At 40.3% G+C, this 27,045-nt stretch overlaps 1 protein-coding gene across 2 annotated transcripts in view; it reads left to right on the forward strand.

Moving 5' to 3' along the window:
* The window catches only part of LOC117263568 (semaphorin-6D-like), a 501,073-nt gene extending 475,326 nt beyond the window's left edge, over positions 1–25,747 (forward strand). The window contains exons 21-23 of one of the 2 annotated variants that reach the window (XM_078176102.1): positions 11,334–11,584; positions 22,278–22,409; positions 23,142–25,747. In XM_078176102.1, the coding sequence (XP_078032228.1) occupies positions 11,334–11,584; positions 22,278–22,409; positions 23,142–24,467 (1,709 nt within the window). In that variant the 3' untranslated portion in view covers positions 24,468–25,747. The remainder of the gene's footprint in view (positions 1–11,333; positions 11,585–22,277; positions 22,410–23,141) is intronic. The other variant, XM_033637073.2, reaches the window with a different exon arrangement.
* The last annotated feature ends 1,298 nt before the right edge of the window (positions 25,748–27,045 follow it).

Below are 27,045 nucleotides of genomic sequence, written 5' to 3' on the forward strand. Positions count from 1 at the left end.
GGTCGAAGAAACGTATCATTATAATTCTACATAAATTAACCAACCAACCAAATTAACCAAGTTAACCTACATTCACTCCGCTCGGCGTTCTGCTGCTCCATCTCCGACTGAGTGCAATCTGCTACCCAGAGAGTGCGGTGCTCTGGATAACTGAACCAACCCTATGTCACAGAAATACGTGAAATGACCACGACCTCTTAACACCGCATTCCGTGATGGCAGCATGTAATGGGTTAAAATTACGTGCCGGTACCACGGAAACAGTGCCAATGTTAAGTCAATTAGGATCCTTTGTTGTGCTGGACACATGAATTCCCTGGTTTAACACAACGTCAGCGTCGTTTTCCTCAGTTTCTGTATACACACAAAAACATGAAAGTGCAAATATATATATTTTTTTACTCTTTTATAATTTCCCCTCAATAATAATAATAATAATAATAATAATAACATGATAATTTGGCTGTACTAGATATTTGATATATTCAGTAGACTTTTTACTTTTTTTACGACCCTATTTCACAACTCTACAACCTGAAGAACTACCATCCCAAAAATGCCATTTCTACAGTACTAGATAAAATATCTGAAATTAACCAACATCTTTACTTTTTCTTAACATAGCTCATCTAGATACAGTGTGACTAATAGTTCAGCTTGACTAGATATTTGATATATTCAGTAGATATATCTTTTTATGACCCTATTTTACAACTCTACTTTACAAGCTGGAAGAACTACCATCCCAAAAACGCCATTTCTAGAGTACTAGCTAAAATATTTGAAATTAAACAACATCCTTACTTTTTCTTAACATAGTTCATCTAGGTGCAGTGTAATTTCTAGTTCGGCTTTACTAGATATTTGATATATTCAGTAGATATATCTTTTTTTTACGACCCTATTTAGAACCCAACTTTGCAAATCAGAAGAACTACAACTATGTTGCTGATATGTATCAAACTGCATGGCACGGTCCTAGGGAATTGTTGTGTTTTTTGGAAGTTGTTAATACTGAATTGAGAGTACACTGTGGACTTTAAGGGGATGTAATCAGACTTTAAATATCTAACTTTTAAATGGGTGAAAATTAATTTTAACCATATTTTACCCATATCTGACAGCACCCCCAGTTGTTGACTACACTCACATGATAGCTGAGCTCTCTGTAACAGTTGGTCCCATGTCTGTACCCCCTTTTGTTGCTGAGTTATAAGCTGTCAAACATGCATCGAGGTCAAGATTCAAAGGTCAGTATTTTAAATCAGGAGCCATGTAGATTCATCATACTGACATATGGTACTCTCCAGGTTGAGACCTTTCCAATGATGTATTTGGTTTAGCTCTACGACAAAGTTTTAATTTTTTCATTTTTCGGACACAAGCCATGCCAGGTGTAGTTTCAGAGATCACTTTGAAGGCCAAGTGTATAAAATGATTTTTCTTTTGTTTGGTTGCTTGTTTTTTTTTTCTTTTTTACTGTAAGTCATCCTCAGAGAATACAATACTACTAAAAAGTAAACCAATAACAATAATGAAATAAGCAAAAATAATATTAAAATTATATTGAAGTTTTTTGGGCGTCGGTAGAGTAGTGGATAGTGCTGGCGCCCCATGTACTGAGGCGATGCCTCGCTGCAGCGGTCGCAGGTTCGACTCCGGCTTGCAACCATTTGCTGCATGTCACCCCCCGCTCTCTCTCTCACCCCATTTCACTCTGTCCTGTACATTAAAGGAAAAAGCCCAAAAAATAATCTTTAAAAAAAAAATATATATATATATTGAAATTTTAAAATCTATTTACAGAGTGGAATAGTAGCCTAATAGTCCGGAAATGGTATATAAAACGTGAAATTAAATATTGACTGTACAAAGGAAAAATGGTCTGCGCTATGGACAAAGAAATGAAGTGTATGAAATATATGACAGTGACAAGAGCAACAATGTGCATAAATAATTAAATTATGTAACAGTGGAAGTTGAATGCAATGCACAAACGTAAGTCCAGTTTGATGAAATAAAATGAAAGTGACAATTGCAGAGATTAAATGAGGGATGTGAAATGTAAAGTCCAGTTTGATCATCCTGTCTTCATCCTGTTTATATTGCCATGGTATAAGATTTGATGCACACACACACACACACACAGACACACACACACACACACTTTTCTTAACAGAGATAGTGCCGTTTGGATTCAGGTTGCGGCAGACCAGTCGCAATTTGAAATGGAATGAAGCCCACAGACGACAGACCATACAAAACAGTAGTCGAACGCGCCACGTCCGCCCACAGCACAATGCTCTTAAAGCCCTACGCTATCAAAAGCTGGCAAAATACATTTAATCTATTTTATGGCCTTGACATTAACCTGTCATATTGTTGAGTTATCAAGGACAATCGTGTTTTTGTGTGTATATAGGAATGTTAAAGATATCATTGAGGGAAACGACGTTGATGTGACGTTGCTGAACCAGGGAATTTGTGTGTCCATCATGACAAAGATTCCTAATTGACTTTACATTGGCATTGTGTCTGTGGTACCGGTACGTAATTTTAACCCATTACATGCTGCCACCACGGAATGTGGTATGAAGAGGTCGTGGTCATTTCACGTATTTCTGTGAGATCAGGTTGAACCGAACAGTACATTCAGACAGCGCTCCGAATTTATGAACAGTCCAGTTTGTGCCAGAATACGCTCCCACACTCAGAGTGAATATTTCTGAATGTACCCTATTCAGAGAGACTCGTATCATCTTCCTCCGTAGTGTAAAAACGAGGCAACAGAACTTGCTAGCTAACGCTAGCTAATGTCTGTGGAAAATTGTTTTGCCTCCAACTAAGCTCTGCCCACCAAAAAACGTTCTATTGTTTGCAACAGTGAAAGGGTCTGGGGCCTCATTTATAAAGCTTGCTTACGCACAAAACGGGGCTTTAAAGTGGCATACCCCACTTCCCACGCAAAGGTTGTGATTTATAAAAATAAACTTGGCGGGAGAATGTGTGCACATTTTGGAGACACTGGGAAGTGGCGACGCAGACGGCGAGGTGGAGAAGTGGAGTGGAGATTTTTATTGATGTCTCACACAAATTTAATGTCACGCTATATCCACCTTAGATCCACGTTATCATTGAAATTAAATCCAGCAGCCTTATTTTGCGCTTGGAGTGAGTGATAATTGTTTCATAAAAACGTTGTAAAATCCAACTCAAATCCCGAATTGAAATTCTTTCTAAATACGTATTTAATCCGCACTGCCTCTAACATCTCATTGTCCACTCTGTGAGTGCAGGAGGGGGAGAGGAGGCGCGACTGCATGGAATATATTTATTTATTTAGCTAAATATTTCCAGTGCATTTATCATGTCTCGAAATACAGCCATTAAGCACAACCGTTACACACATTTCATCAACCCTACTTAGACGTGCTGTTCATGACAAAACCAGCATGAAGAAATGGGCGCCTATTACACTTTCATCTTTGAACTGTATTTCAAATTACACGTTGTATTTTGGGACAGGGATACCACTGGTTCATGCTGTAATTCAGGCCGGGTGTCTGATCAGACTAATTGCCATAAACATATAAATACTGCGGTGACCCCCATGCGTAATTGCGCAAGATGGCACTGGCACATACTCCTTTTTGCCTCCACCTTTAATAAATGTGATTCTTTATGTCGCACATCAATGTCAAACATCCTCAAGTTTAAAAGCAACACATTAACTACATATTGGTAAAGGAGTAGAAATATTTGGTGTACCTTTAGTTCAGACCACTTTTTTTTCTCTGTCACTGTCTGTGCAGTCCCACAGACACAGCTGACAGCATCAGCAGCGTTGATGTGTTGCCACTTTTTTTTGCTTTATTAGTGATCTTGCTGGTGTGGCCACCAAATAAAATCTTTCTTCAGTCCTCCACCTCCCGTTAAAGGGTCTCAAGCTCAGTCTTGGAGAAATTCCGTTTTTTGGTTAGTTTCTCACACCTGTCGCCGTGACTCACAACGAGAGAACGCTTGCATGCCGGCTTATTTATATGCAGATCGCATTCATGAGGTGATTTGCATGACCATTTATGGTTGAACTAGGGTGTGTAGAGGGCAGAATATGAGGCAGATCTGGGTGCGCACAACTCCAGGAGGTCTGTGATTTATAAAGAGAACATTGCATGCAAGTGTGCGTGTGCACGGTTTTATAAATTAGATTATTTTTTGGCGCACGCCATTTTCAGCTTTTGGGCACACGTCAACTTTTAGTATGAATCCTAAGCACTCTTTTATAAATGAGGCCCCTGTACTGTAAGTTTTTGATTAAAATGGGGCCTAGGTGTAATATAAATATGTATTGTTTTTGCACACACCTGCATCCTTCTTTATGTGCTAGTAGAGCACAAGATATATGTTATTTTAAATTGTAAATGGACTGCACTATTATAGCACATTTCTAGTCTTCCGACCACTCGAAATGCTTTTACACTCCATGTCACATTCACCCACTCAAATACACATTCACACACTGTTGGCCGAGGCTACCATACACGGTGCCACCTGCTACTTAGTAACCATTCACACGCACTCACACATCAATGTAGCCTACCAGCCATCAGGAGCAATTTGGGGTTCAGTATCTTGCCCAAGGATTTGGTTCACTAATTTTTATTTTTTTTAATTTTATATAAAAAATAAAAAATAATAATAATAATTAGTGAACCAAAAACTGTTTCTTTGGTATCAAAAATGTAATTTCCTTCAGTGAGCTTCTCAGTGGCAGTTTCACAAATGATTGGTTCATCCAGAGGATTTGAAGGGGCCAGTGACACTTAATTTGATTTGTTTGATTATCTCTACAAACACTCAGCCATGATGTTGGAAGAGACAAGGAAAGAAACTGTGATAATGTAAACTAAGCCCCGCCCACATAGTTTGATAGACAGATGACCTCTGGGAGGTGCAGTGTCCACACACACACATGTGAGGAGCACCAGGAGATGATATTAAAATAGAAGAAGCAACAGTGTGGTGAGGAGGAGTGGAGCAGCTTGTTGGTTCACCTGCTGCAGAGAAACAGCTTCATTCTTATTCAATACACACACCCTGACACGCACTCTGACACACAGTGTGTCAGGTGTGTGTGTGTGTGTGTGTGTGTGTGTGTCAGATGTGAGTTGTCTGACCTTTAAAGTGAGGGGATAGTGTGTGTTACCAACATTTTCAGTGGCGAAGTGAAAAAGTCAAACTTGACAAGGTCTCTCCTTTTTCCACACTCTCCTGCCGCGCGCACGCACACACACACATTCTCTCTTTCATTTTCATTTCTAACATGTCTCTCTCTCCCTTAATCCATGTCTGTCATTTTTCTCTCTCTCCTTCATCTCGTTGTCATTTCTTCTCTGTCTTGCTCTCGCTGCTCTAGCCGCTCTAGCCGCTCTGTGTGTGTGTCACTGCCGTCTGCCGTCATGTGAATACCAATGGATCTTGTGGAGAATGAGTGGGCGAGAGAGCAGCAGAGAGTGAGACACAGAGAAAGAGAGCATGCTAATAGGGCAGAAGTTTCTGGAGCTTGACTTTAGTGTGTGGAGCATTGGCCTCCTCGGGCTTAAAGTCACAGTTCACTTTTTGTGCCATCTAGTGGTAGTAAGAGCACAACAATCCATGTATAAACAAGATGGCAGCCAGTTGTATTTTAATATGGCAACAACGGTAACAAGCTAAAACACTGTTGATAAAAAGTACTTATTTTAGGACATTAGGACTTTATTATCATCTTGTTTATGGACACTGGGACTTAATTATCGTCTTGTTTGAGGACACTGGGACTTTATTATTGTCTCGATTGAGGACATTGCGACTTAATCATCGTTGACAGTGTTAAGGTTTTATACTTATTGGGTCCTACTGATCTCAAATAGCTAGCAGAAATTAAAAATGCATACCAAACAAAAGTTCAGGTCTCAGGAAGCTACACAGCATTTGCAAAATTTACAGATTGCACCATACAGAAAGGCGCTGGTGACTTGAATGTCACTGCTTTTCAGGCAACCAATCATATATTTGAAGAGGGACTAGTCACCATTGTCACCAAGAAAAGAACGTTTGAGAAATTGTTCTGTTCTGTCCTGAACTGTATGATATGTCACACAGAAACTATCACAACAAAGATAAACTGCTGCTTTGTTAGCCTAAAATATGCTTGGAAGTGGGCTCATTCTAAGGGTGATTTCACACCTAATCTGTTTGGTTCAGTTAAAATGAACTCAGGTCTGTTTGCCTGGTTAATACGGTTCCTTTGGGCCAGTGTGAAAGTTGTCAATTGAACCCTGGTGCAGACCAAACAACCACACAGAGACCACTCGAAAAAGTGGGTCTTGGTCCGCTTCCAAAGGGACTCTGGTGCGGTTAGTCTGTGGTGTGAAAGAAAATGAACCAACCACAGGATTTTATCATAGCACATATGATTTTAGCATGATAAATCAATAAAGTCAGTGTGAACAGAAAATGAACCTGAACTGAAATGCAACAATCTGGTGTGAATCAAATTACCTCAACTGTGTGAAAACACCCTACCAGTAGTTCTCATCATATTTTTGCACCCACATCCTCCATAGAGCTTGGATCAGATACAGTAGCCGTATTGGACTCAAGCCTGATAAAAATACTGAATTTCAAAATTAATACTGAAACGATTTTACTGTTAAAGGCTGACATGTTTATGTCAAGAGTCTGTCATTAGCTCTGCAACTTATGCACGACAAGTTTGGCAGAACAGGTGGTGCATCTCTGTCTCCGTGTGTGCACCAAGCGCCACACAGATGATGATTACTGCTCTCTGTAATTCATTGTACATTTTATTAACATTTTTTCCTGACATTTTTAATAATGTTTTTCAGACAATTTATCAACATTTTTCGGATAGGTACTTTGTTTTGTTTTGGACATTTTAATAATATATTTTGGACATGTCGTCAGCATTTTCATTTGGTCATTTTATGAACATTGTTCAGACATATTAATAATTTCCTGGACGTTTTTTTGACATTTTATTAATATTTTTCAGACATTTTATCACAATTTTTTGGACAATTTCTTGAATGGTTTTTCAGACTTTTTAATATTTTTTGGGATATTTTCATAATAGCATTGACTAGCTCATCCATACAAAGTATGTGCATAAGCATCCACCAGCTGGTGCTTATGGTGAAAAAAAACAATGTCAAACAAATAGATAGTAACCCCAGTAGATAATAAAAACCAAAGGGGTAATGCTAATCTGTCATACAACAGTGGTTAGAGTGGTGTAATGTTGTAAAAATTGTGTTTAAGCACTCCCCAGTGTCCTGCCAGAGAGAAATGCTAAATGGACACATAGAGGCCTACCTGAGTCCAGGTGAGGCTGACTCGTCTCGCTGTTTTGCTTTACTTGAGCTTGTAGGCGAGTCCAGCTCAGTGTCCTCAAGTTCATCCAAACCCCTCACCTCAGTTCATTTTAGGATTATTATACATTGTCCATCACTCTCTTGTCACATGCGTCTCTACAAAAGTGTTCCTCACTATCAGCAGTTCGTCATGACTTTTAGTCATTTTGGATGAAAGTTGACCATCACAGTTTATTCTTGAACTTGGGAACTCCAGAACTGGATCTTTCAATCACATCACATTACCTGCATCATCAGATCAGTCTGTTTTGCTTCAGATTGGCCTTCGATCATTTACATCACAGCAAGTCCATAAGTTTGGAAATCGATCAGCGTGCCGTCAGCATGAGGGATTGTACTCATTTGGTTTTCTACTGAATCTGGTTTTAATGGTTCATTTGTTGATTTTCTGAGACAGGAAGTACTTCTGTACTGATTTTGGTTAACGAAGAAAAAAGAGAGGAAAGGAGGATAAATAAGGAGAGATGGAGCAAAGAATAAAAGAACATAAGGCACAGACAGATAAAGGAAGATAAGAACTGAAGGAAAGCAGAGAGAGTTTAAGAATACTGTAAGTTTTTCGACTGACAGAAAACAGAAAGTGATGACAGAAAAGTGAGACAAGACTTCACCCAAAAGATTTCACCCTTGATTTCAGAAACTTTTACAATTGAGAGTGACAGCAGAGAGAAAGAGGAACTCTCACACTGACAAAGAACACTGAGAGAAACAAAGAGATGGAGAGAGAAGGGCAGAGAATGAAACATTTCCATGTCGAGCTGTAATTAGCATAATATTTTTCTCTGTATGTCTCCATCATCCTATTTATAACTGTCTGAGTGAAGGACAGAGATGAAAGTGTGGAAATAACGAACATGAAATCATCTCCTGTTAAACGCAGGGGTGTGTGTGTGTGTGTGTGTGTGTGTGTGTGAGAATCCTGGCTGGACGTGTAATGACTACTTGCTCTATTTCAACAGCATGTTGCATAAAAGACAAATTTGTTCCATGGTGTCTTGTATCAAAGCGAAGCCTCGGAGGCCTTGAGGCGATGCTGGCTTTGAGGTTAGAGGCAGTTGCCAGTTCGAGTCCCGGACAGGCGAGGAGTGGGGAATAAAACCCCCGGACAGTCAACAGTGCAGGGCATGAAATTAGCTTTTTGTTTCTGGGGGTATTTTTGGCCCTTTGATCAGCTTTCCGGAACAGGCTGCTCTTTCTGAGTGATTTAACTGAACTATGAAATAATAATGTAGCACCCAATGCTTAAAGGTGGCTGCAGAAAGTTAGTTGTTTAAATTATGGATTCTAATACCAATTTGTTTTTTTTAATAAATAATCCACCAACAACCAACACAGACCGTATATTTCATTTTACCTGATGAAATAAAGTTTGAAATGAAATGTTATAAAATCGCCCCAGATTCTCAATAAACGGTTCAAAGCATGTTGTAAAAGGTGTAAAATGCACTTTAAGTGTCAGCAGGTAAATCATGCTGTCACTCTGAGGTCTCAAAGGCTGCCAGGCGTGAGTGTGTCGCTGTGAATGTGAAGCAGGGTGGTGGTAATGAAAAGAGCTCCTGTGATGCTCAATCAAGCCTTCAGGATAAAACTGAGGTTAACACAAGCAAAAGCTACCTGAAAGTCACAGCTTTCATCTGTTAAAGTGGCTAATGACACGCACCAACTGCTGACTGCTGCTTTCGAGTGCTGTCAGAAACAAACTAAAGTGTGACTGCAGCAAACACACAAACACAACAAAGAGGAGCCTGTGCTGAAGTGTTGAGCTGCTGCTCTGATAGATGCTACTTCAAGAAAAACCATAGACTGTATATGAATCAGTGTCTTTGTTTCTCATGTTAAATGTAAGTCGTTGCAGTATTTGCAGTTAGGGTCTCTATAAGTTCATTTTTTTTGTTGTTTTTTTATGCGAGTCTTGTTGGTGATCTTTTAAAGCTGCACTTTTTGTCCACTTGTTTTCAGCAGAAACAACAGTGAAAACGAGGTTTGACATATCATATCATCTTATAAGAAAACTCGTTAGCAATCAGTTGCTTATTTCCATATTATGCAGTTACAGGGCAGCACAATGATTGCCGGCTGTCGCTCAGAGGCAGAGCGGGTCGTCCACCAATCAGAAGATCAGTGGTTTGATCCCTGGCTCCTGTGTGCATGTCGAAGTATCCTTGAGCAAGATACTGAACCCAAAATTGCTCCCGATGATGCTTCCATCGGTGTGAGTGTGTTAAAAACTGAGCAGCAGGTGGCACCTTGTATAGTAGCCTCAGCCACCAGTGTATGAATGTGTGTGTGTGAATGGGTGAATGTGACTCGTAGTGTTAAAAGCGCTTTGAGTGGTCGGATGTCCATTTACCATTCATTAGCAGTTTATGTCTGAGGGAAATAAAAAAATCTGTCTCTTTAGTTGCTAAATGCTCCGCTGTGTCCACCAGGCAGTCTCTAAGTCTTGGCAGTGAGCAATAAACCAAACTCCAAGCTGTGAGAGTGCCAGAACAGTGTGAACAGCTCAGACATGTGATGATAGCCAATATTCTGTTAGCATTCATTGGCCATTTAGCAATACTAATCAGGTGGCAACAATAAACATTTGACTCACAAAATTATCTTTCAACTTCAGCTTGAAACACACAATACAGATACATATGAAGATTAGTATATACATATGTACTAACAGGAAAATATACGCAAAAAATTAATAACATATATGTATATATACATAACATGTGTGAGGGTTAAACATGAATAGACATACAGCCTGTAATATAACATGCAACAAATACTATGACAAATAATTGTTCAAATAAATTGCATACGTACATAAAATGTTGTATATGATCATTGACCAAAAATGTCTACACTTTTCAAAAATGACAACTTTTCAAAATTTCTTCACTTTTCATAAATGACAGAACTTTTCGAAAATTCTTCACTTTTCAAAAGTGACATAACTTTTTAAAAATTTGTTGACACAAAGGAAGTGAAGTATGTGTCATGTCTGTGAGAAGATGGTGATCAAGTTAACAAAGTTTAAACTGATTCTTTCTTAGAATGCAACATCAGCAGCATCCGTGTATCAAAATATTGATTACTGCAGCATAATCTACCCATCGAATGTGTGTGTGTGTGTGTGTGTGTGTGTGTGTGTGTGTGTGCGCGCACGTGTGCGTGTGCCTACGTATGTGTGCGTGCGTGCGTGCGTGCGTGCGTGCATGTGTGTGAATGCTGTTGGACAGACTGATGAGTCATTGTGTCTGAGAAGCTTTGATGTCGTATCTGGACTTGACAAGGTGAATGCTGCCAAACAATAAGCTCTTTCATCTCTTCTCTCCTTCATACCTCCATCCTTTCTCCCGTCCTCATTTCTCTTCCTCCTCCTCCCGTTATCATCTCTCCATCCTTTTGTCATCCTCTACCCCTCCTCCTCCACCCCCAGTCTTTCTCTCAGATGCAGTCATAGTCCTTTCCTCTTCTTTTCTTCTCCTCCTCCTGTCTTCCCTCCTTCCTTTCTCCTTCTTTCTTCTCAGATATTACCCTCTTCACCTCCTCCATCATCCTGTTTTCTTACCTGTGAACCACCTCTTTCTCATTAAGTTCAATCCTCATCCCTGTCTCTCTCTTCCTTTATTCCTTCCTCCACCCTCTCACTGTGCTCTCACCTCTCCTCCCTCTTTTCCTCCTTCTTGCATCCTCATCTATGTCATCAACGTCCTTTATGTAGAAGTCACACTCGTCCGGCCGTAGACTTTTCCACCCACAGAGAAAGCTGTAGTTTGTCATTTGACCCACCCGAAGCCTTGACGATATGTTGGTCACATGGATGGATATAATGACTCCTTCCCCTTGGCAGTAGTGAAAAAGATGTAATAATAACCCTTTTTCCTCTCCACTTGTGTCTTCCAGGTGTTCGTCGTCTTCCTGAGATGGACCAGCGTGCAAGTGCTAATGTCCACTACACCCTGCTGATTGCCTGTGTGCTGGTGGCCTTCTTCCTGGGTGCCATCTTGTCAGGTTTCCTGGTGTCATGTTACTGCAGCCGCAGCGCCGCTCAGCGGGCGAGGAGGCTGGGAAAAGACCCTGAGGCGTCGCTGCCACACGCCTTATCCCTGCGATCCCTGGCCAAGCTCAACGGACTGTTGGATGGACAGCCGAAGGTGGGTGGACTCTTTGGACAGGGAAGATGTATGAGGAAATAATGTATTAACATAAACTAATCCACGGTGTGTGCAGGAATCCTGACATTAAATTTAAGATCTTTTTTAAAGACCCTTTTCATACGCTTTTAGGGCTAATTGCCACTTGAAATTCTAATGATTACATCAGCAACACACGTAAACTTACATTTACTATATGATTATGTAAGATAGCAAAAATAAACAGTCTTACTTTGTCATAACTCCCAAGAGTTCACATAAATTCTACAACCAATATTGGACCAGAAAAATGTAAACTTTGATAAAAGGTAATTTATGAAACTTTGGTGAGCTTCAAGGTCATGTCATGTAGGGGTTCCCTCTCAACAAATACTCATCATTGCATGTGCACATAAATATACTATCAACACCAGGGACCAGATGTATAAACATGCCAATGCAGAAAATCCATGCATACAACATTTTCCACACATAAACTGATATTCATAAAGACACAATGTGCGGTGTGAATATGCTCACCTCAAGCATACTTCAGACTAGACATACACAGTTTGAAACAAGATGACTGCTTGTGATGTAGGTTTGTAGGTTTATGTAGGCTGTTTGCAAATTTCAATGATCTATTACTCTTGCAGACTACAGTCCTCTATTAAATTTCAATCAAAAGTGTATCTATAAATTTTAAAATAATTCATTTTTGACTGGTGAATTGTCATAAAATACGTGTAAGTGTATACAATGCCAGAAATTTTGTCAAGAAAAATGTCAAAGTCTATTGTGCCATACATTTTTCATTAAAGATACCACAGTATTGTGTGTTATATACGGAGCCCCTAAAGTCCCCAAAAAAGAAAAAAAAAACTATCTCGTGCGCACGAGATAAGCTAACTCAAGCTCTCGTGCACACGAGATAAGCTAAATCGAGCGCACGAGATACTAAAACGTGCGCTCGACATATAATTATTTCCCACGCTGAAAGCTCAGACAGGTCACTGTCTCACATATGCAGCCTGCCTGACTACATACAGAGGCCCTGGACCTGCTGCGCTCAGAGGTGGAGCGGCGTTTTGATCAGGAGGGACTCCGCATAGCTGCAGGGTGAGAGCCGGCAGTGCTTGAGGCGGCTCAGGGGAAACGAGTGGATGTGAGTTCCCCGGAACTGACCCCCTTTCCACGAGAGCAGCTAATAGAGCTTAGATCGGGTCCAAAAAATCCAGCCCGACTCGGCCCGAGCCCGTGCACGTTATATTCAGGACCGTCCGGCCCGTCCAATTAACTGTAATTATGGGCCTGAGCCCGATTTAAACCCGACATTTTTCTATGCTGAAGCATGAGTGTTATATGTCATTAAGATGAAGTATTTGCTTGTTTTGTGGTTAATTATGCACATGATCCGTTTGACCCCATCATGTGGTCCGTTCGTCCCTGCAGACAGGGTTATATTGTTCCTTAAATGGCTTGATTTAGTTATCAAAGTTTCATTTTCTTAACAAAACATTCTAGTTCTCTTATAACTGCATGTTATTATAAAATAACTTCAAATCAAATCCTTAATCATTGATAAGTGTGCGTGAGTTTCCGGTTCCAGAACAGCTGATTTGAATCAGTTTAATCAACTCGGAGTAGTTTCACCCCCGGAGTTAAGCACGTGCACCTCAACTATAAAAAGCCAGCATCAATGGAGCCCCGATTTGACGAGTCACCATGGCAACGGGGAAGAGGAGGGCTGCGTTTTTCACCCCATTAGAATTAGAAATCTTAATGCGCTCATACGGCGAGTTTGCACATGTTTTCAAAAAGAAGTGCAACACTGCTGCAGCTGCAAAAAAGAGGGAGACGGCGTGGGAGAACATTGCTGCTCGGGTCAATGCGTAAGTTTAAGTCCTTTGCAATCACAATAATATTACAGGGGAAAACTGCTTGAATGGTAGCCTATTAATTTATTTCATTTAGGTGCAATCCCGCGGGGGAGAAGCGCACTTGGCAGCAGCTTAGGATGAAATATAAAAACATTGTTCAAACAGGTAAGGCTCAGCATAATCTCATGGGGGTACCTCATTTTGATCATGCTATACATTGTAAAGTAAATATTAAGTGGCTGTTTGACTGTGCAGTTTTTTTATCCCCACCATAATGCTGTTTTCACACACATCAATGTCTTCTCATCTATATCATGTTCTGTTAATTAAGCCTATTTAAACTAACACAGACTTCTACTCAGCCAACAGAAAGAAGGCAGACGCCCGTAAAATGAGCACACTTTTCTGACCACCCTGCATACAGTTGCCTTAGCCTACTCAAGTGCTCAGCCTCTCCGACATTGTACAAAAAACTTCCATTTGCAAAGAAACGCAGCGCAACACACAATATCTGCTGGGATGTGAGAGCATGACTACGATTGGTAATGTTGCAAATGTAAGGACGGATTAGGTTGTGTATGTAGATGATGGACTGTGACGTGAAATGATACAGCTCAAAAAGATAACTGTGTGGAAATGCTAAAACATCTATGCGCGGTCTGATAACCATCTCCTGACGAATATTTAATTCTCTACGCAGTAATGCTGCACCTTCATCCACAGGATCGTTATCAAAAGGACATGACATGTAAGTGAAAAAAGTCGCCACCTACTGTGCCTAATGGACTTCTAATATACTGATTCTGATTTTTTTTAATGATTTTTTAAAATGACAGACGGCAGAACTAGGCTACACCAAAACTCGCCTGTTGACTGAATGAATGAGGAAATCAAATGGAGTGTGTGGCTCTGAAAGAGGGCGGAGACAGAGAGAAACTCGAGGTTCACTGAGAAAAACCTGGTCCCGACCAGGTTAGGTTCATAGAGTCTGTTACTACGGTAACTGACCGAGAGCTTAAGTTAGCTCTCTCTCTGAAACAGGCTAGAGTTACCCCTCTTTCTCTGGTTTGAGTTACCTCCCTTTTTGAAACGGAAAACTCAGAGTTTCCCTCATTTCAGGGTTAACAGACTCTGAGTTTTCACTAAACGGACCCCTGGAGATGATGTACGAGCTCACAGAGACCAGTGTGTCTTGTGTACTGGACTGGACAGCAGCCAGCAGTCATCTAGTGGTCGCACTGTATAGATTTACTAGGCTACATTATAATTCATTATTTGTTATTAGTGAGGATCATTTTAGATGTTGCTTACTGTTTATAGCCTGTACTATTTACAACATCAGCATACAGTTTGTATTCACAAAATACAGTTTGATATTCAAGTGGATGCGCTGGAAAACTTGGCAGAGAGCCAATGCTGGCTGGCTGCGCTGTAACGTAACCTCGTCTATAAATAGTACACAGCCATGGTACTGACTCAGACAGTGACCTTTCTGAGCTTTCAGCGTGGGAAATAATTGTATGTCGAGCGCACGTTTTAGTATCTCGTGCACTCGATTTAGCTTATCTCGTGCGCACAAGATATTATCTCGTGTGCTCGAGTTAGTATCTCGTGAATTTTTTTTTTTTTTTATTCTTTTTTGGGGACTTTAGGGGCTCCGTAGTTATAACATTTTTATGAAGAAAAAAACAAAAACAGTAAAGTATGCCATCATTTTTTTTTTCATGAAAAAAGGCATGGTATAGAATGCTATCATTTTTCTTAAATGAAAACTGCAATAGAATACTACGGCATAACATTTTCTTTGAAAAGTCATGGCATAGAAAGCCATAAGATTTTCATGAAAAACATCACAGTATGTTATGGCATGGAATTTCTATGAAAAATGTCATAGTATAGTATGCTATATAATTTGCATAAAAATGCCATACTATGGTTTAGCAATCAATCAATTAAAAATGTCAAAGCATGGCATACATTTTTTTTATGAAAAAATACCATAGTATGTTGTACCATATTTTTTTTCAGGAAACATTCGATTGTTTTGTATGGCACAAGCATTTTCATGAAAAATTACATTATAGTCTGGCATGAAGTTTTCCTCAAAATGTTATACTATAGCATACCGCAGTCGGCTGTAGAGTGGTAGTCAGAAATTCAGTGGTTTGATCCCCAGCTCCTCCAGTCTGCATGTCCAAATATCCTTGAGCAAGATAATGAACCCAAAATTGCTCCCGATGATGCTTCCATCGGTGTGTGAGTGTGTTGAAAGCTGGCAGGTGGCACCTTATATGGTAGCCTCGGCCACCAGTGTATGAATGTGTGTGAATGGGTGAATGTGACTCGTAGTGTAAAAAGCGCTTTGAGTGGTCTAGAGTTGTCTAGATGTATGACATAAAAATGTTCATGAAAAATGTAATAGTATAGTATGCCATAAAAAATTATGAAAAATGTCCAAGAAAATTATGCTTTATATTTTGAATAAAAATGTCATACAATAGTATAGCATAACATTTTCTGTAAAATGTTATACTATAGAATGCTATACAAAATCATTAAAATGTATAGTATAGTATGTTATATAGAAAAAAGAAATGCATGGAGTGCTGCAGGGATCTTCAAAAAGTGTGAAAATGGTCAACCTCTGGTGCTCTTCAGTACAGGAATCTCAATTAAATTGTAATAGTATAGTATGTTATATATCTTGAATAAAAATGTAATAGTAGCGAATCAATTTCCTTCAAATGTCATAGTATAGTTTGCCATAAAAATTTGCATGAAAAATGTCATCATATAGGATGCCATGAAAACTTTCAGGAAAAATGTCATAGTATGGTATTCTATATATTTTTGAATTAAAATGTCATTGTATAGTATGCCATGATTTATTTGTATCAAAAATGTCATAATATAGTATGCCATACAAATTTTCCTGTAAAAAGTATAGTACATTATATATTTTAAATAAAAATATCATAGTATGGTAAAGCATACCAATTTTTCATGAAAAAAGTAATTGTTATGCAAATTGTTATAGTATGGTATGCCATTTCACAAAAAAAGACAAAATATTAGAATACGACGTCAAAGCGTGGCAAAGTTTAGACTACAATGAAAGTTTTCATGAAAAATGTCATAGTATTGTATGCAATAACATTTTTTAGCAAAAATGTCATAATGGCATCCTATACAAATAATAGTTTTTTCATGAAGATTTGAACAATGTTTTATACTATGACAATTTTAATGAAAAAAAGACAGTATACTATACTATGACATTTTTAACGCTTTTTTCAACAAACTATACTTTGACTGTTTTCGGTATACTATACTGCCTTTTTTCAACCACTATACTATGACGTTTTTAACAATTTTGTCGACATACCAACACTGACTTTTCTCGACATACTATACCATGAAGTTTTTAATGCTTTTTTCAACATACTATATTATGATGTTTTTAAATGTTTTTTTTCAATATATTATAGTATGATGTGGTATGATAAAAAAAGTGTTAAAATGTCATAGTAAAGCATGTCGAAATACATCATAGTATAGTATGTTGAAAACTGTGTGAAAAACATTACAGTACTGTATTTGGAAAAAGTCATAGTATAGTTAAAAATCATAGTATAGTATGTCAGTAACAGTTTTTGTATAGTATGTCGAAAAAGGCTTAAAAATCATAGTATAGTATGTTGAAAAAAGTCATAGTATAGTATTTTGAAAACAGCTTTAACTAGAAAAGCACTCGGAGAGCGCAGACCTCCACCAAGCAGCTCGCATTTTCCGCCATTTTATTATTTTATCCACTTTGCTTCAACCGATCACCGCCAAAATTTTATCATCTGTTCCTTGTCCCATTATCAACCTTTCCTGAAAATTTCATCAAAATCCATTCAGAACTTTTTGAGTTATTTTGCAGACAAACAAACAGACAAACAGACCAATACCGGCGAAAACATAACCTCCTTGGCGGAGGTAAAAAGTCATGGTATAGAATATCAAAAACCTTTATAGTATTGTTTTTTAAAAATAAATCATCGTATAGTATATCGAATAAAGTTAAAAATAGTATAATTTTTTGCCAACAGTGTTAAAAATGTCATAGCATATGTCGAAAAAAGTCATAGTATAGTATGTAAATAACAGTGTTTAAAACGTCATAGTATTGTATGTTTGAAAATGTCATGGTATAGTATGTCGAAAAGTGTTTAAAACATCATAGTATAGTATGCTGAAGAAAGTCATAAAAAAGTATGTTGAAAACAATCATAGTATATTGAAGAAAGTGTTAAAAACATCATCGTATAGTATGTCAAAGAATGTCATAGGACAGTATTGTTAAAAATGTCATAGTATTGTATTTCGAAAAAAGGCATAGTATAGTATAATGAAAACTGTTAAATATGTTATAACATAGTATGTTAAAAAAGTTATAGTATGTCTATAACAGTCGTAATATAGTATATCAAAAAAAAGTTTAAGTCATAGTATAGTATGTTGATTAGAGTCATATGAAGTATGTTGAAAAAGGTCAAAACAGGTAAAGTATAGTATGTAGAAAAAAGTCATAGTATAGTGTTTTAAAAAACAGTGTTACAAATGTAATGGTATAGTATGTCAAAAAAGTCATCGTGTAATAAGAAAAAATCTGTTTAAAACATCATAGTATGTCCAAAAGTGTTAAAAAACATCATAGTATTGTATTTCGAAAAGAAGTTTAAAAAGTCATAGGATTGTACTGTATGTCGAAAAACAGTTAAAAATGTCATAGTATAGTATGTCCAAAAAAGTCATATAGTATGTAAATGGATCTGGTAAATTGACCTGGTAAATGGACCTGCATTTTTATGGTGCATTACTAGTCTTCTGACCACTCAAAGCGCTTTTTACACTACTGAGTCACATTCACCCATTCACATACACATTCACACACTGCTACTCAGTAACTATTCACATGCTCTCACACACCCATGGAGCAGCTGTGAGGAGCAATCTGGGGTTCTGTATCTTGCCCAAGGATACTTCGACATGCAGACTAGAGGAAAAAAGTCATAGTACAGTATGTCAGAATTTTTTTTAAAAAGTAATGGTTTTGTATGTCGATAAGAGTCATAGTATAGTACGTTGTAAAATTTTATAGTATAGTGTGTCAAAAAAACTCATAATATAGTAAGTGGTAAAAAGTGTTAAAAATGTCAAAGCATAGTATGTCGAAAAAAGTCATGGTATAGTATGTTGAAAAAAGTTATTAAAAAAAGTCATAGTGTAGTATGTCAAAAACAGTCATAGTATAGTATGTCGATAACTGTCATAGTATAGTTCACTAACAAAGACCACATCAATAAGATAAAGATTTTGAATGACTTATTGCATATGATGGATTATAGGTTCTGAGGAAAGCATTAAGGGGTGAGGATCGAGGTATTAGGAATGAAAGGATGTGGATGGGAGATAAAGGGATGAGGGTTGAGGGTCGAATGGATGGGGGATGAAGTGATGAGGGATGAAGGGTTGAGAGTTGAATGGATGAGGGATGAAGGGTTGAGGGATGAAGAGATGAGGGTTGATGGTCGAATGGATGAAGGAATGAGGGATAAAGGGTTGAGGGTCAAGGGTTGAATGGATGAGGGATGAAGGGTAGCAGGGATGAGGGTCAAAGGCCAGATGGATGAAAGGTTAGGGATGACAGGGTAAGGATCAAGGGATGTTGAGTGAGGAATGAAGGTATGAGGGTTGAGGGATGAAGGGTTGAGGGTCGAATAGATGAGGGATGAGGGGTGAAGGGTTCAGGGATGAACAGATGAGGGTTGAGGGTCGAATGGATGAAGGAATGAGGGATGAAGGGTTGAGGGATGAGGGTTGAGGGTCAAGGGTCGATTGGATGAGGGATGAAGGGTTGAGGGGTGAAGGTTGAGGGTTGAGGGTTGAATGGATTAGGGATGAAGGGTTGAGGGATGAAGGGTAGCAGAGATGAGGGTCAAGGGCCAGATGGATGAAAGGTTAGGGATGACAGGGTAAGGATCAAGGGATGTTGAGTAAGGAATGAAGGTATGAGGGTTGAGGGATGAAGGGATGGAAGACTAAGGGTTGAGGGATGATGGCTGGGTTTCCGGGTAGCTGGCGAGCACGATGATGAACGTGTCGAGTCAAAGGCAGGAACACAGGAGGGATCCCGGGAGTGAGACTGAATGGGGGAGCTGTCTCTTCATGAGCTCGGCTTTGGATAGAGCCCCAAAGAGAGCTTCAAGAGTGCATGGAAGTTTTGAATCATAGCGCATATGTGTGATGTTTACTTAAGACAACAGCACCCAAGAATTTTCTGCCTGTAAATGGTTACAGTGGCTCCGTGCGAAGAGACAACCCAAGTAAACAGTCAAAAGGTCGGAGGCTGGTGCTGATTGTCAGAATTTCTGTAATTAATAACGGGAAAGCAAGAATTGGCAATTGAGGATATGGGACACTCGGATTGATGAAATGGTGCAGGTCTGAGGCCAGGGTGAGTGTCTGCATGAATAGCATGTTAAGCGAACGTGATCATGCCCCCAAAAGGCTGGCTGCTGTAGAGACTGGGTACGTCTCGCGGGTTGTGGACAAAGGGGTGGGGGTGGCTGAGTTTGTTTATTACAAAATGTTGGGGAAGGATAAACGAATGAGAGAAGGGGATAAACATGGGGCAGGAGGTTGTCCATTAATGCTTTTCTGGGGCAGATATACGAGGATCTGGGAGGAGGAAATGGTTACGACTGTTGCAAACGTGGGAGCGAATGTGGTGGCCAGCGGTGGAGGAGTGAGAACGAGACAGAATTGGAAATATGAAGTTGTATTAGAAAAAACTGGGACGAAGTGGAGGGTCGAAGAAGAGTACTTGTGGGTAGAGAAGGAAATTCTCTTTTATTATTAACAGTATTATCATTATTATTATTATCATTTTATGGATACATTGCGTGGTAAAACTGAATGAGTGTGAAGTCTAGAGAGGAAAAGGGGAGCTGACGCTAGCTAGTAAGGTGGGATGAGGGTGTGCTTTGGACGAGATCTTTACAAATAGCTTTCTGTGAAGCTGATGGAAGGTTTTCCGGTTGTGGAACTGATTAGACGGCTGTGACGATGTGATGAAGCCTTCGAATTGTAATGGTTTTGGGTCCGTGTAGCTCTTTGGAGTTAGACGACAGGCAGAAACTCACTTCCACACGAGTGTGGGATTTCACAAATGCTCGTCGTTTATTTTTTACATCAACTTAAAAACACTCCAACCTTACCAAGCCCGGTTGTACGGCTACTACATTTTCATACATGAAAAGAATAGTCGCCACATGTACTTAAAACCATCACTGTTGTGTTGAGAGACAAAAGAAAAAGCAGGAGCACATAGGTATCGGTCTGACCAGCGTTGGGTGCGCTCTCAACAGACTCAAATCAAAACAGGCGCTGCTTGATGACGTTGCTGTTAAGCGACACAGTATACACCATGTTAAAGGCACATTTCATATATTTGACTGTTACAGAATGCAGAGATGACAAGAATGAAGGAATGATCTGAGAAAGAACAAACAAAAATGTCATTGTATAGTTTGTCAAAAACAGTAATGGTATAGTATGTTGAAAAGTGTTAAAGATAAGTCATAGTATAGTACGTCAAAAAAGTTTTGAAGTTATTGTGTAGTATGTCGATAACAGTCAGTATAGTAGGCCTGTGTCATAGTATGTCATGCCACTGAAAAGTCATAAAATGTAACAAAATAAAAGAAAAAAAAAAGGTCATGGTATGGTATGTCATAAAAATGTCGTAAAATTTGCCTTAAAAAGTGATTAAATGTCATAGTATAGTTTGCCATAAATAAATGCTACAAAAAAAGTCAGTTTCAAATGTCTTTATTGAGATTTGTACAATTACAGTGAAACAGTGGTTGACAATGAAAAATCTTAGATCTCAAGCTCCCACCAACAATGCTTACTATATACTTACTATAAATAGCGATACTTTTTAACATATCTAGATATAGAATAAATAATATATATTTATGGTAGACAGCCTTAATTGTCACTGAACTGACTGATCGACTTTAATACTTATTACTTAATATCCAGCAGATACCCTGTAACATCCGATGTGCTGAAGAAAGCTTTTATGTTGTACAGCTGCCCGAAATAGTTATTAAGTGATAGAAAATACTGCTTTATGATAAAAAATAGTATAGATAGATAGAAACTTTATTATTTAGCAGAGACTTAAATTGCTATCTCACACTCATGCTACTCACCTATTAAAACCTTTACTGTGGCATTACAGTGCTGAGACTTAACGTCAAAGATACTAAATACGAATACACACAAATGCCTTAAACATGTTTATAGGTTCTTACAGTTTACACACATTTGTAGGTTGTCGTGAAGTGGCTCAGAAGCGGTGACATCAGCAGCAGAATTCTGAGCAGCTGTGTTAATATTCATCCTCACTTGGGGGTACATGATAAGTTAATAGCTTCGCTTCAGTCTTTTACTCAGTCATTACAATCGACCGTTTCATTATGAACTCTGCTCTTTCTAAGTGTCCTTGAGCAAGAAAGTGAATATCTGAGCTGCTGCTGGCTTCCTGCTGACCTCTGATCCCTCTGATGAAATCTAAACCAGCTCCTCATTAAACTCTGTGGAATATGATAACTGAAACTCGCCCTGAAACACGCAGTGAATACTTTTCAATGTTTTTTTAAAGACATTATGAACTATAAAAGATGAATCCTTTCTTTCACCCTGAATGGATTATCTTCAGACAGAAGCTAAGACTAACACTACACTTATTCCTCTTCTTTTGGTTCGTCTTCCTGCAGGACGACAAACTGGACGTGTCCACCCCAAAGATGTACAGCTCCTTCATTCCCAACGGCCGGGCGGAGCCTCATCTCCACACCCCTGGACATCAGGGCCTGCCGCTGGGAGACCCCGACCTCAGCCTTTCCCAGGTAGGGCGGCTCCTCCGGAAGGGGCAGCCTAGATTGGTTCATGATAAAATAGTGTCATTACATTTAATATGAAAGGTCAGTTCACCAGTCATGTTAGTCCTCCTCAGTCTGTGGAAACAGTTTATAGCCCTGATGATGTCACAGTGATGTCAAGAGAGATATCTCAGCGTGTGCTTGAAAACTTAGTAAGAGAAAAGCCCTTTTTAGATAGGAATTGTGCAAATTTGCAGGAAAGCCCAATCAGTCTTTTTTTCAGCATTGGCAGTATAAAAACAAAATCGGGCAGTGTAGCAAAATGACGCCTACCTAATTTTGTTTATACAGAATGCGCCTTTTTCAGGGCAATAGGGGGCATGAGCAACAAGCAACAAAACGTGTAGCTCAGCGTGTGACGTAAACAGTGACATGGGAAGGAAGCAGCAGCTAGTCAGTCCTTCGGCGATTCTCTCGTAAGTCGGCCCGTCCTTCACCGTCCCCGTCATCTGACGGTTAATGGCCTCTTCGATTGCAAGGGCAAGGAGGGCACGCAATTCCTTGTCTCCCCAGTTGCTCATCTTTACAGTGTCTGTCAGGTTTGTGTTTCCCTCTTGCTACTAGCTGCTCGCTAATTCCTGCTATCAGCTGTTTCCTGTTTATCCACTGCCAGTGGGTCATCCTGTAGTGTTTTTGGAGTTTAGAATGATGACCTGTTTGAGTTTAAAGTGTCTTACCATGGGTCTGACCTCTGTTTAGTCTCTATCTCAGGGTGATGGAGAGCTGTCCGGCCTGCCCACGCCCGACTCCACTCCGGAGCTGCCCATCAAGAACATGAAGGCCTTGAGGCACCATCAGTATGAGAAGAACCAGAATTGCAACAATGCCAAGGACAGCAACCCCATATCTGGGCCCAGCTGCTCCGGATCCAGTCTGGGTTTCATGGCCGTTGTCGGGAACTCTTTGAACCAGCAGGTGTTTCCCTTCTCTCATCACCACAGCAACAGTTTAAGCAACGGAGCGGCCCATGGAGCGGGTGCCTCTTCAACTTCATTGCACCTCCCTGAGGAGAGGAAGCTCTTGAATGATGAGCAAGCAGTAGCAGGAGGTGGAGGAGGTGGGGGAGTCCCCCATCACCACCACTCCCAGCAGTCCCTCCCCCAGACAGTGGTGGATGTGTCAGCACTGGATGAGCTGCTCAAACACATCCATGAGGTCAGCGCATCGGGCACTGGAGGCATCAAGGTCCTCACCGCCACCTCCTCGTCCTCCCTGTTCCACGGGGCGTCCTCCTCCTCCTCTGGAGGACATCATCATAATCATCACCATCATCATCATTCTAATAATCACCACGGCCACACCCGCACCCATCACTACAACCACAGCCATCACCATAGCAACCACCAAAACAATAACAGCAGCAGCGGCAGCAGTCATCATCAACAGCAGCAGATCCCTGAGACAGAATCAGGTCCGTATTACAGCACCTCCACACTACCAAGGGACGGCCTCCCCAAACGCCTGGACGCTCCAACTCAAAACTCCACCTCATCCTCCGCCACCTCCTCTTCTTCCTCCTCTTCATCCTCCAACAACCCAACCTCCTCCACCTCCATTCCCTCTTCTTCCTCTTCTTCCTCCTCAACTCCGCTCCAGCAGCAGGTGATTCTAGAGAGACCTGGAGGAAGCAGCGTCTCGGTGGCACGCCACCATTCCCAGCGCCACTCGCTCATCAAGATGGGCAGTGGGGGCGGCGCAGTGCCCCGCCACCACAGCTTTAACCAACGGGGACCACAGCACGCACACATTCTAGCCAGAATGAACACGAACAGCAGTAGCAACGGCCCCCCGTGCACCAGTGCAGCAGCTAATGTGAGCACCGATACCAATGGCGAGAGCCAGCGGCCGTCCATTGCCAGCGCCTGCCTGACAAGGCAGCACAGTTACAGCGAAGGGCCACACATGCAGCGGGCAGCAATTGTCCGGAGAACGGCGTCGCTCAAACCCCAAGTTCCGCCAAAACCTCTGTTCCTTCCAAACACGGCAACATCACCGGTAGCAGAGGCAGGAAAATACAACTACTGAGACTGAGGGAGGAAGTGGCACCATTCTAACATGGCTGCTGCAGTCTTCGCAGAGCAAAGCACTCCGACATGTCTGCAGGGCCTGTGAGGAAAGACAAAATGAGAGCATTGATGGGATGAAGAGACACAAAAGAGACTTCAGAGCTGTTTGTTCCCATCACTACTCATTATAACCCTTCAGTTGTGATTCCTTTCCTGCTGAGAGGACGCCGTCTGTCGCCCTATCTGAGTCAGAACCGCTGCATTGTAGCCCTAAACAGAGCCACAGAGACACTCTGATCTACAAATAAATAAGATCTCTGACTCATCTCTCCGGGCAGGCGGGGCCGCTCGCTTGTGGCGACTTTCCCCTCACAACAGACTGCAGATCAAAACCAGCTCAGACGAGTCTAAGAAACATTCCAAAAGCAGGGTGAAGGATGTTAATGATTCAAAAGGAGTCCCCAAGGCTTGAGGTGGCCTGAAAAAATTCTTGATTAATGCAGTTTCCTTGTGAGCGCTTTGATCTAATGTCCCCAGTTGTTGCACCTTGGCACAAGGCCCGGATTTAATTTGCAAAGATTAACAAAAAAAAAAAAAAAAAAGCAGAAAATTGGACTGCGGCAAACCCCACATGAACTGAGTCCAGGACCCCAGGGAGTGTTGGACATTGCTCCAGGATGATGAGATTTCTTTCCACAGGAGAAATCCAACAGAAATGCCCGGAGGGTTGCTCCTGTCTTTTGGAAGTCTGTTTGTCCCTCTGAATCTGGTCCGGATAATAAAAAATTGACAGAAGGGTTCTCTCTCTGCTCTGTGATAAAAACTCCAAAAGGAGAAAGAAAGAAAAACTGTTGTGAAGGTTTTGTTATCACGTCCGACGCTTCAAGATGACGGGATGTTCAGGAGATGGAGATTTTTGTACACCAACACATCAGCAACACTTTGAGGAATGTGAGGAGACAAAGAGAGATTTGCTTCATGAGCTGCTGTATGAAATGTCAGAATCCAGCAGACACAGAGATCCAGATCAGAGCAGCCGTCACTGACAGTACACACAAAACACATGAATGTCCTCTTTTGTACCATATTGGTATCTGAACCACAAACGAAGCATTAATCGAGCTGTGTTTGCCACGGAGCCCAGCAGGTGAACGAGAGAGGATTTCTGATAAATCATTCCCTCCAATTAAAAATTCATACACTCAGTACACTTAATACTCCTTCACTTTAGTAATTTGTGTGTTCAAATTACTGAATTGATTTCCTTGAATTAATAACTGCTCTCAAAAGACCTAATTTGACCCCTCCTCTCTCTTTTGCATCTGTCTTTATCTACGAAGAGCTCTGCAAGCTCTGAGCTGAGTTTTTATTAACCGCAGGATCAGTAAAATGTTTAAATAGAAGTCAAAGATCAAATCAAACTGTATTTAATGAAAGAGGCCAACTGTTCATTTCAGGGTATCAATTAAGTGATGTGACGGAGCTGTTTATCAAAAGTTTTCTCATCACCTGCTGAGTTTGTTTTGACGGGACACTTGCAGTCTGCAGCGGAACAACAGGTGAACCTGCCTGAGCAGCAGAAACAGCTCACAGAATGAAACGTATACCAGCGTTTGGCCTTTTTACTAAAATGTCAGTTCACCCAAACTTAAAAAAGACAGCTTCTCTCTTACCTCTGGTGCAGCTGTTCCCAAAGCGGGTATTGTGGCCCCCCTCAGGTGCTGACAGGATGGAACAAGGGTTGTTCATTTCCATCGTTTTCACTGTACATTTATCATCAGAGACATTTATTAACTTTCTGTCAAAAAAGAAAAGAAGCAATAAACATCAAAAGTTACTGTAGTAGCAAGACAAAGAGTCAAATGACCTGCATGACAACCTGCAGTATACATAGTTATATGTTTCACTTTCAAGTAACATCAGTGTCAGTAAAAGAAATTTTAAAGACAGATAACCCTTGTTTTAGTTGAGTTTCCGCTGTGTGTTGACTGCAAGGTCAGTGAGGACGGGTGGGAACTGCTGCTTTGGTGATATGTAGCCATGCAGATAGTTATGGATTTGAGTTGTATGTGTCTCAGATTCAGTGGAGGTTAATGAGTTTGTGACAGCCCAGAAAATGTCCCAGTTACCCTGAATCATCCACAGACCACAGTAGAGAGAGTTTTTAGACAGACTGTTTTTTCATTAGAAAGTAGTCTGAATCAGAGGTTGTCATGAGTCCAAAGTGATGGACCTGAACCCTGATGGACAGGAAAAATTTGTTCTGAGATTCGACTGGATGGGGTAATTTCTTAAGAATATATTAATTCAACCTGTTTTTGTCTGAGATATTAGAGCGCTGACTCAGTGCATGTCTGACAGGGGAAAGTTTATTTTTTTTATTATTTATTTTGTTGTTGTGATGTGACAAAGTATCCTCATACAACGATTCCTATGATTCATTCATTGTCCGTAACCACTTATCCTGTTAGGGATCCCAGCTGACATTGGGACCCTGGACAAGTTGCCAGACTATTACAGGGCTGACACACTCACATTCACACCTTTGGACAATTTAGAGTCAGAAATTAACGTGACATGCATGTGCATGTCTCTGG

The sequence above is a fragment of the Epinephelus lanceolatus genome, chromosome 16, assembly GCF_041903045.1.
Source record: "Epinephelus lanceolatus isolate andai-2023 chromosome 16, ASM4190304v1, whole genome shotgun sequence".
Classification (NCBI taxonomy): Eukaryota; Metazoa; Chordata; class Actinopteri; order Perciformes; family Serranidae; genus Epinephelus; species Epinephelus lanceolatus.